Source organism: Spermophilus citellus (assembly GCF_964194105.1).
Source record: "Spermophilus citellus genome assembly, chromosome: 4".
NCBI classification, from domain to species: domain Eukaryota; kingdom Metazoa; phylum Chordata; class Mammalia; order Rodentia; family Sciuridae; genus Spermophilus; species Spermophilus citellus.
In genome coordinates this window covers 192,210,234-192,221,227 of record NC_138185.1, presented here as the reverse complement: position 1 = coordinate 192,221,227, position 10,994 = coordinate 192,210,234, and the positions used below count along the sequence as shown (strand labels likewise).

At 54.0% G+C, this 10,994-nt stretch overlaps 1 protein-coding gene across 1 annotated transcript in view; it reads right to left on the bottom strand.

Annotated features, from left to right (window-relative positions):
• Positions 1–266: 266 nt before the first annotated feature.
• The window catches only part of ZFHX2 (zinc finger homeobox 2), a 30,458-nt gene continuing 19,730 nt past the window's right edge, over positions 267–10,994 (bottom strand). Inside the window, exons 3-10 of the mRNA XM_081291344.1 lie at positions 10,369–10,886; positions 9,604–9,844; positions 8,268–8,342; positions 7,816–7,874; positions 6,129–6,329; positions 5,481–5,607; positions 1,836–5,306; positions 267–1,577 (exon numbers count right to left, since the gene is read on the bottom strand). Coding sequence (XP_081147470.1) covers positions 598–1,577; positions 1,836–5,306; positions 5,481–5,607; positions 6,129–6,329; positions 7,816–7,874; positions 8,268–8,342; positions 9,604–9,844; positions 10,369–10,886 — 5,672 coding nt within the window. The 3' untranslated portion in view covers positions 267–597. The remainder of the gene's footprint in view (positions 1,578–1,835; positions 5,307–5,480; positions 5,608–6,128; positions 6,330–7,815; positions 7,875–8,267; positions 8,343–9,603; positions 9,845–10,368; positions 10,887–10,994) is intronic.

Here is a 10,994-nt window from a genome sequence, read left to right as displayed (position 1 = left end):
CCATCCCAGGCTCCAACTTTGGGAGCCAATTGGGTTTTTGGAAAGAGTTTGAGAACAGTATGTTGCTCTAGACAAGGAGGGTAGAAAGAAGGGGGAGTGGCAGTTTATTTTCCATCCCCCTTCTTTGTCTTGGGTTTTCTTTTTCCTTCTTTCTTCTTCTTCGTCTTTTTTTTTTCCTTTTTTTGGTGTTTTCTCAGTTAGTGGAATATTATGGGATAGTGTGTGTTTATAGAAGTGGGAGGGGGGCTGGGAATTCATTGGGGAAATGGAAGGTGGATCCAAGAGAAGGTTTATGTATGATACACAGACAGGTATGAATAATCAAGATGCCAAGGGGTATGTGTGTGTCTGTCTATGAAAACATATGGGCAAGGGCTACATGTGCCAGGAGCTGAGGAAGAGGATCAAAGTGTGTCTGTGGGTGAGGGAGGAGGCAGGACTCTGCTGGAGGTGGGGTGTGTGAAGCCCACTGAGGGTGGGAATTGAAAGATCCCCATGAGGTGGGCAGAGCCAAAGGTTGGGGTGAGGGATTTGAGTTCCCACCAAACACCCCTTGGGGTAGAAGAGGGAGACCTCTCCCCATCTTGGTTAATCTGTTTATAAAGCTAGAAGTGTAGAGGTAGTAGTAGTTTTTGGGTTGGAGTCCGTGTGAGGTAATCTTGCTTCCTCTTTGGCAAAAGCCACAGCAGCTGGAGCAGCAGTGGCGGCGTTGGTGACTGTGATGGGTGGGCCCCCTGGGGGTGGGGCCGCCTTGCGCCTGTGGGCCGAGGAGCGCAGGTGGGAGGCCAGGGCTTCACGCCCACTCAGCAGCACCTCACACGCCAGACAGTGGTAGGTGCAGATGGGCACTCGCAGTGGGGGGGGCATGGGACCCCCAGAACCCCGTCCAAAGAAGCAGAAGGATCTCTGGTGGGCAGTAGCTGGGGCCTCCCCTTCAAATGCCATCTTGCATTGGCGGCACAGGTAGCGATGAGTCACATCCACAGTGGAGATGCCAGTACTGCCTGTCAGCAGCTCATCAGCCTCCCCAGCTTCCCCCTCCCCAGGAGCAGGCAATTCAGGAGGCTTTGGAGGTGCTGTGGCTGTGGGCTCAGGGGGCTGGGGTGGTGGCTGGAGGAGGGCATTGGGGAGCAGCCCAATGAGGGTCTGAGGTATCACAGGGTTCATGGGAAATAGCCCCTTCTTCATGCCATAGAGCTGTTGAAAGTAGGCCCCCTGTAACTGGGGGCCAAAGACAGCTGGCGGTGATGTCCCTGCTGTGGGGGGTAATGGGAAGGGCAGGAATTGGCCCCCCAACAGGGCTGGGACAGTGGCCTTCAATGCTTTGAGGTTCTTGAGGGCATCAGTGGAGGGATTGGTAGGGGCCACAACTGGCTTTCGCTCACCAGAGACCTTGTCCCCGGAGGGCTCGGTAAGTGGGCCCGGGACAGAGTCCGTGGTGCTTGCTGTCGAGGTGTCAGTTTGGTTGGGCACAGATCTCTGAGGTAAGGGGCGTCCGGGGCCAGCAGTCTGGACCACTGTGGTAGCAGGCAGGACTGAAGTGGCAAGGCCAAGGAGGCCTGAGGAGGCTGCAGGGCCTAGGAAGATGAAAAGAGGGACGAAGGGTTCATCACCTCTGCCCCCATTGACCTCTCTTCTCTCAACCATGTCCTTCTATACTCACATTCCCACCACCCAGCTTTCCGTCCCCCTTCCCCCCTTTCTCCTAATAGCTGGAAGCAAAGGAGGACCATAGGGAAAGACTGGACCTGGGAAAAGTAAAAAAGGCAATGAAGGGCATGGCATTAAAGGGAGATGTTCTCAGAAGTCCAACTGCTCCCAGCCTTCCCACTCACCTGAGCTGAAAGGAGCTAAGCTGCTGAGTGGTGGCTGGGCCAGAGCTGGGCTGGACAAGAGCACTGGGGCCAGGCGAGGCAGGGCTGGGGCAGCTCCAATGGGCACTGAAGCAGGTGTGGTGACAGGTGGGGCCTTGGGAGTTGGGGGGACCTCAGGTGCTGGGGCCAAGTCGTAGCACTTGCTTTCATTCTTCAGCTGGGCTCGGACTGCCTCTTTAAGTTTGGCCAGGTGCTGGCGGGAAAAAAGATGGCCTCGGCAGGAAACATAGAAATCATACTTGACATCACAGTAAGGGCAGTCGGTGCGCTGGGCTGCCAAGGGGCCCTCGCTGTTGCCCCCACTACTTCCCACAACCACCCCCTGCAATTTGGCCTTCTTTTCCTTGGCTCGAGCATTCTGGAACCAGACCTGAATGACTCTCTTGGGCAGCCCAATCTCTTCCCCTAGCACCTCACACTCCTGCATGGTTGGGGTGCGGTAGGCTTCATAGCAAGCTTTCATGATCTTCAGCTGCAGGCTGCTCATCTGGGTCCTGTAGCGCCGCTGCCCCATTCCATCTGGAATCCCACTCCCACCTCCCAGCCCCCCACTGGTCCCTCCACTGGGGGACTCTGGTTCAGCTAGGCTGGAAGCAGATGAATCACTTAGGTCTCCTGCAGATGGACTGCAAGCCTCACTTTCTGGAGAAGCTTTAGATGGTTCCTCTGGTATCTCATCTTCACTTGGTGGAGGGGGTAGTGGGAGAGGTAACGGTGATTCTGTTGATGTGATGGCCTCTTTCCCAGGTGGCAGGAAAGGCAGAGGTCCTGCAGTAGGGGTGACTGTAGGATAGGGAAAAGCAGGTGCTTCCCTCTTTGAGGCTTCTCTCCCAGTCCCATCATCCATCTTGCTCAATAGGAGGTTAAATTTGGGGAAAGGTGCAGGGGTGGGTGTGGCAGTGGGTTTGCCTGCTGGACTAGGCACCCCTCCAGGAGTGCTTCGAAACTGGCCTTTCCTCTCCCGGGCCCTGGTATTCTGGAACCAGACCTGTACCACTCTCTTTTTGAGCCCCACCTCTTCAGAGATGCAGTCAAGCATCTTGCGTGTTGGATTGGAGTCCTGCATGTACCACCGATACAGGATCTCCAGCTGCTCAGGCAGGATGGTAGTACGCAGGCGCTTGTCCCTGGGGGGCTCACCCTCCCCTCCACCCCCTACTTCACTGCCTGTGGGGGATAGGCTGCCCTCTTCATGCTTCCGTTTGAGGGGTGGGCCTGGCACTGGTGGGGTCCCTGCCACCAGAGGATTTCGCTCCCCAAACACTAGCAAGGGTAGATCTAAGAGCTGAGGGGGGGCACTGGGTTGCACAGATGGCAGGATATGTAGTCGGCGGTGACTTGTTAGGAGGTCCTGGCTGGGGAAAGTGATGCCACATTGGTCACAGCTGTGAGCCGGGGAAGGTGAAGGAGGAGCTTTCCCTTCTGGCTCTTTGCCTCCTGGCTTTGTTGCCCCTGCCTGGCTCAGCTCCTCCATTTCTGGAGGTTCTGGTGATGGACCCACAGGCCCTGCTGGGGGCTCCAGACTCTGCTCCTCTTCTACTTCTTCCTCTTCTTCTTCTTCCTCCTCTTCCCCTCTCTCTGCCTCTTCTTCCTCCTCTTCAGGGGTCTGGTCGTCATAGCATTTCTTGAGGTGCCGCACCAACTCAAAAACACAGGAAAAAGTGGTGTGGCAGCGCCTGCAGCCAGAAGCTCCCCCTGTGCCTCCTCCCGTGGGCACAGGCCCACCCTCGCAGGCATTTTTGCGTGCTTTTTGACGGGCATTCTGGAACCACACTACCACCACACGGCTAGCTAGACCCAAGAGACTTGCGAGCCGCTCCACCTCTCCGTCCTTGGGGTAGGCACTGGTCTCAAAGAAAGACTGCAGGGCCTGGGTCTGGAACTCCGTGAACTTGGTTCTGGAAAAGCGGCGGCCTGGAGGAACTAGGGGAGGAAGATTCCCTCTGGAGCTTTCTTCCTCCTCTAGGGGCCAGCATCCTCCTGGCCGGCTTCGTTCTTCAGGAGCACGGGACCCTCCTGCTTCAGGCTCTGGGACCAGGAAAGGTGGGCCCAGTTGGGGAGCAGGTGGCTCTAGAGACCCATCAGGAGGCTTGGGAGGCTCCACAGGGGGTGGGTAAAGGCTATCATAGCTCTTTCGAAACTGAGCTGCATACCGGCTCAGAGCCTCAAAGGGCAGAAAGCGGCGATGGACATGCTCCTCATGTGTCTTGAGGATGAGCATATTGGAGAAGAGCTTTCCACAAGCTCCACAGGCCAGCTTGTCTCCACTCGCTAGGGCCTCTGGGGGAGGAGGCGTTGGGGGAGGGGGCACAGCCTGCTTTCCTTCATTGTACTGAATCACCAGCTCAAAGCCAAAGTTTTCTAGAAGGGCTTTGGCTGCAGTACGGGCAGCCTCATTGGGTGATGGGTGGGGTGGTGAGGAGGGCCCTGCCTCACTCCCCTCCTCTGCCAGGGGGGGCCGCTCCCATTCCTGCTCAGCTAGCTCAGCCTTGGGGGGTGGGGGTGGGGGAGGTGGAGTGGTAGCTGGCAGGGAAAGCATAGGTGCAGGCCCAGCCAGTGCCAGCTTGGGCCCCACCTTGAGGTCGTGGAGGTAGAAGGGCAGGAGCAGCTGCTGCTGTTGGAGTTTAAGCAGTGATTCGGGCACTAGAGGGAAGTGGGGTAGGACTGGTGGAGTGAAGAGAGGGGCTGGAAATCGGTGCAGGTCCAAGGGAGGGGGAGGTGGGGTTAGGAAGGGCAGTCCAGATATGAAACCACTGGGGTCAGGCCCCTTCTTTTCAGTGCCCACCTCCCCCTCTGTCTCTCCTTCTTTGGGCTCTTCTTGACTACGCTCTGGCCCCTCAGTCTTGGCATCAGTCTTGGCCCCCCGTGAGCGAGTCTGATGCAGAACTGATCGCATGTGGATCTCCAGGGTGGAGCTCTGGTTGTAGGAAACTCGGCAGACTGTGCATTTAAAGGGCTTGTCTGTGGTGGCAGCAGTGGTGGGTGGGGCACCAGCTTCTCCCCGACTAGGGCCAGAGGGGTCAATGGCCGCCTTCTTCATCTTATGAAGATGGGAGACAGAATTATAGTGAACCAAGAGGATATTCTTCTGGGTAAAGGACTCTTTACACACAGTACACTTATAGGGCCGGGCAGGATCAAGAAACTTGTCAAGGGCAAAGTTGGTGGTCTTCCGATAGGTCAGAGGGTGGCGAGAGTCAGCTGGGGCTAGCTCTGCAGGGCGGGGCTCCCCCACAGTCCCCTCTTCCTCCTCAGCCACTGTGGATGGAGGAGCTACTTCTTCAGCTTGGGTATCAGGCCGAAGGACAGGAGATGGGGCTGAAGAAGAGGGATGATCAGGGCTTCCCGAGGGCTTGTCTGGGACCTCAACCTGGGTCTGGGGAGGCTCAGGAAGAGGATCTGGGCTGGCTTCTGGGGTCAAGTTAGGGCCTTCTACAAGAAAGAAAACAGGATATGGTGAAAAAAGGCTACTTTGGTCATCCCTCCATCCCACCTCCCAGATCCAGGGTGACAGACCTGGCCTCAGTCATCTAGGATCTTCCTGGTGCATGAAGACCAGGTCCCCTTTCCTGTCAATTGGAGATGTGCTGCTGTCCCCTTCCTTACCTGCTGCCTGATCTCTGCTGGGTGTGGGCTCTGGCCCAGGAGTGGGGGGTGCTGGGTCGTCCTCCAGAGGGCTTAGTATGGGCCCAGGCAGCACTTTGGTCATAAAGGTCATCTCTACAGTTGTGGCCTATAATGTGAGAAATCTGAGTAGCTTCATCACCATAACCTACCACCCCCTATACTACTCCAGAACCCTCTACACTATATCTATACCTGAACTGTGCCAAGCTCTTTCCCCAGAGATCCAACCTCATCTCTGGATAAAATGTCCACCTAATTGCTGCCTTTTCCACAGATGAGGGTGTGGACTCCTGCCTCTCTTCTCTGGTTATCTCCTTCCCCAGGCTGAAAATCATCTTTTCTCGAAGCCACTTGGCCCTTGCAAGTCAGTGCCTGCTGTCACATAACTGTTCTTAGGACTTAATGGAAGTGAGGGAAAAGCTGTTTTCTCATGCAGAAGCAGAGGCAGCTAGATAAGATCAATGCTGAGCATCCCCCAACTCCAGAATCCCACTTAAAACCTATGAAATGCTACTTTCTTCAATACCAACACATAGGCTTGCCTGAATACGCCTGCCTCCTCCTCTCCTCCTGAACAGCCCTGATAGGCTCTACTACACCACCTTCACCCAGCCCATCCATACTCACCACAAGAAGCAGCTTTTCCACACACTCAGGCACCACATTGTGAAGGTGGCTGAGGTGGAAGTGCAAGGCAGGCCGGCCTACCAGCTGCTCCTGGCACAGTGGGCACCTGTATTTAGGCTGCACTGCATGCTGAGAGAGAGTATGAGCCTTGACCTGGTCAGACTCTGGGCTCAGGAAGCTGCAGTATGGACAGCAGTATACCTGGAGAGCACAGATGGGCAGAAGAGGAGGTGTCAGGCAAGGGGGAATTCACCATGACACAGTGCTTCAGGTTTTTCAATGTAGCACTGCCCCCAACTCCTTACGTAGCCGTAAGGCATAGCAGCCACCCAGCCTCTGCTGAAAGTCCTGAAAGCTGTCTCCTCCCTTGTCTCCCTGGGCCTAACCAAGGCTCCTATCTTGCCTTCCTTTTTTCTCTGGCCCTTTCCCACCATTCTGGCTTCTATCGTTATTTTAATTTTTTTTTTTTAAATTTGTGTGTTTGTGTCTTTCCCTTACTCTGAAGCCCTATTACAATTCTCCAGCTTATAGATAGCCCTGTACCTGCCTCTACCTTGGACTTAAGTATTCTTTCACACATCCATCTTGTTTCTTCTCTGTGAGATGCCTCCATTTCTTCTGGGTACTTTCAGGACCTAGGGGTCCCTTGTTCCTTCCTGCTTTGCCTCTCCATATTCCCTGACTTTCTCCTGTAGAGGGGCCCTACTGTCTGCTAGGAAGCAGCTTTCTCCCTCTTGCTCAGCAGGCCACCCACACAGGTACCTTTCTTAAGATAAGCAAACACCTCAGCTCCCCTAGTGGCCAAGGAAAATTCTGGCCTGGCCTTGTCAGCACAGTCTCACTCCACACCTCAGAGGGTGGAGCCCTGAGAGGCTGATGTCGCCTGACTGCCTGAACATCCTGCATTTTGCATGCCACCTCAGATCAGGCTTGTCTCTGGCTCACTTACTTTCCTGTCATCTGTCATTGGTCTAGGCCTGCGTGTCAGGAAGGGGTGGTTACAAAGGAAGGGGATCCATGTGCTCATCTAAGTGCACCTGCTAGCTCTGCAAGTGGGAACAGGAGTTGGGAAGAGGCAGAGCTGAGGACCCAGGCTTCTGCATGCTTCCCTCCAATTTGGAAACGGCAGGGTGCAGGTTGGCTTCCTGAGACCAGAGGCTGGGAATCCCCTCAGAATCAACATTTACAAGCCAAGAGCTCAACTACTCCTGGGTCTTGTCTAAGCCCAAATCCTGGGAATTTATAGGTCTGTGGGACTTGCTATGAGGGTGAATCACTTGGCTGGTGCCTGTACCATCAAGGGAGTGCCAGGACAGTTCTGTCTGGGCTCAGGAATTCTTTTCTATGCAGCATGAATATCAATGTCTAGTTCCTTCTGCAGCAGGTCTTTTATTTTTGCCTCTCTCTTCCATCTACTTTCAATTTTTTCTACCCTCAATTTTGTTCCTCTCTTCACTTTTCCCTCAAATTCCTGTTGAACCTTCCTATCATCTCCTACCCTGTTTCATCCCTTGGGACCAGCTCTGCCTGGCATGTGCTGAACATATGAATTTCTGGCTGGAATTTCTCACATGTTGTATTCTGAATGAAATTAGTGATAAGCATGATAAAAGCCTTTAGAATATGAGCAGATCTCAGTAAAGCTAGACCCCCCCCCTCCACTTGTCCTAGTTACCCCAGTTCTGACCGTGGTCTGGTTGGCACTGTCTCTGGAAGGCCCAGTCCTATTCTCTGCCTCTTCAGAAGCTGAAGATGAAAAGAAAAGAGATTAAGCCCTTCCTCTTCCTTTCACAGATCCCCCCAGCCCTTAAGATGATTTATAGCAAAGAGCTTTCAGGGTAGGGGGTGGACTCTAGAGAAAGGGAGAAAGGGCAAGAGTAGCCAGTAGCCAGGTGAGGCCTTCTGGGACCAATTCCAGGTTAGCACAATGGTCAGGTTTGTGTCTTCAGAAAGGGTGGAAGCACCTACACCTCTATGGCTCAGTCTCCCTTCCCTCTGATGAGCACTTTCTTTGATCAGTTTTGCTCCTTAATGCAGGAGACCTTGCTGGATGCTTGAATTTCTATAAGGTCCCATGAGCATCTCAGGATGTATGAGGATGGGGAAAGGGAAGGAAAGTGGATCAGAGGAGTAACTCACCCAACTGCTCTGTCTTGTTCTGGGCATCTTTCTCAGGAGTGGGTGGCTCAGCTAAGGATGTGACAGGAGCCTTCCCTGTGTAAGATAGGGAGAGTCAGCTTAAAGAAGTGAAGCATCAGGGAAGGGAGGGCAGAGGAAGGAGGATAAGCAGCCACTCAAGGAAGAAGAAAAGGATGATGAATCTACCGAAAAGAAACACTCATACAGAGGGTCAAGGGAAAAATTACAGAGTCAGAACTAGTAGGGCCTAAGAAATCATCTTGTGTGAGTCCAGCCCACTGTGCTTTTATAGAAACAAGCCCAACAGTAGGCAACAGAAACTGGACTGAACTTGGCTCCACACCTTGACTGACCCTGGAAGCAGGGAGCCCCAAGACTGTAATGGGAGGGGAACTCAAAAAGGAAGCTGAGGTTGAATGGCAGCAGTGGCTATGGTGAGCTGGAGGCCGCAGGTCTAGCTGGGAGAGGAGATTACCACTCAAGTAAGAATTGACAGATGTGTAGGAATTTATTTTCGGTGGCAGCCTAATTAAAGTGTTAAAAGTTCCTTAACTCCATTCAGCCCTGCGCCAGGATCGTTAGCTATTGATCTGGGCCCCTCCAGCACTTAACTCCAGCCAGCATATTGGCAATTCAATTAGCACCAGTCAATGCTGCCTGTTCCTGGTTCCTTCTGCCCGTGCCCTCACCCTCGCCCACCACTGGCCTCTCCAAATCCCAGAAACGCATGCCCACCTCTGACAGCTCCTCCAGGCTCGTCTCCTGTACCCTCTGGATCAATGGCACCTGGCTGGTTGTTACCAGCCTCTGCTGGTACCACCTTAGCTGCCTAAGGGGGACTCTAAGCCCAGCCTTAGAGCTGAAGACTTCCTAGGAAACAGGAAGAGTCTAGGAAGCTTGTCAGGACCTCTTCCCATCCCTGCTGCCTTTGGACCACGCCTACAGCTCCCATCTCTTTCTAAATCTTGGCCCAGCACAAGTCAGGTTCTATCCTTTTCTTTTTTCTATCTTTTGTTTCCCTTTTGACCAACTCCAGCCTGCCGCCTCTTATACTCAGTGGTGCTAGGATGCTAGTCACTGCTCAGAATCACAGGGTGATTCCTCCTCACCTCCCTTTCTATTCTTATCTCGACCCAACAAAGTCCCTGTCCTTCTCCGCTCTCTTGCAACAGCCTGTCGTTCCTTCTCATTGCTGGGCAGCCCCATGTTCCTGAAGCCCACATCACCTATTTTCATTCTCTCACAGCTCCTTTCTACTTCTACTGGTGGCCCACAGACCCATTATGTGTCTGTCAGGTCCCTATACCCTGATGCCCTCCAGTCCCCACTTTCTCACCAGGAGTTTGGAGTGGCCCATGGCTGAAGCTCAGGATGCTTTGAAGACCTGAGAGTCCTTCCTCTGCTGTCGGGCCATTCTGTAGCAGCTGTAGACGCCTCTGGGCCTGGGCATCACGGTGGGCAGGGGCACGCAGGTGTTGCAGCACAGCCAAGCGGGAGGGTGTCTCCCAGGCACAGAGCAGGCAGTGGTAAAGCCCTGGCTCTGTGCCCACCTCTGCTCCCTCCATTTCCAGCAGAAACTAGAAACATGGGAAGATGCTGGCATAGGCCCAGAAGGGACACCTCCAGACCTCAGGGGACTTGTTTGCCTCCCCTAATGGAGCCTGACTAGCAGGACCTCCCCACCCCATTCAACCTTCCATCCTCTGGGCCCTTTTTCCTTTTTATGGCCACCTGAATACTACTGTTTTTTTTCTCCAAATTTCTTTCTCTTCCTCCTACCAATCTTGGACTCCTTCCTAGTATGTGAATGGAAACTTATTCCATCCTCTTGAATTTCTGGTGATGTGAAGGACTGAGCTAACATGGATCCCTCCCTCCAGGCCAGATATCAGAGAGCTGAATAAAGTCTATTTCACTTCATCATGATCTACTACTCTTTGGTGTCTTTCTTCAGGTCTGCCCAAACGGTTTATAACTCTGGTGTATACTTCTTCATTTCTGTCACCCTGAGTTTTTCCATCACTTCCCTACTCTGCAACTCTCCCCTCCACCCCCACCCTTTTTCCCTTATCTTTCCTGCCTCCTCCTGCCCCAGCCTCACCTTATAGATCTGGCTGTTCTCTTCATGGGCTGACCCCCGGGCATGCAGCTGCATCTTCTCCTTGCTGTTGGACTCAAAGTCACAGATGTTGCAGCGCAAGTGCAGTGGGGAGATAGACCCGTAAGGGGTCCCATCCCCTAGGGGGACTGGGGAAGGGGTGCCCATGGTCCCACCCCCCTCCCGAAGGTGGGCTGCCAGCTGGTACTTCTGAGCATGTTTGTCAGTCTTGAGGTGGAGCTGGAAGTTGGCCTTGAGCTGGGTGCCATAGCAGCAGAGCTTGCAGCGGTGGGTGTCACCTGCCACCTCCTTCCATTCAGCTTCTGGGAGGCTCCGGCCTACACTGCAGTGGTAGAGCAGCAGCTCCAGGCTGTCTGTGCTAAAGGCCTGGCACACTAGGCAGCGGAACACTTTTGGGGACGGGCTATCATCTGGGGGTGGTGAGGTGGGTAGGCCGTCTGACGAGGAGCCCAGGAGCTGACTTGGAGGCAGATGGGTCTCTGGGGAAAGGCTGCCAGGGGCTAGAAGACAGAGATAAGATTAGTGCCCAAGGAAGAGATGGTGCAGGTTCAGTTTGCTAGGTAGGGGGGCCAATTAATGAGTAGGAGAGTGCTCAGAGGGAGTTGTGG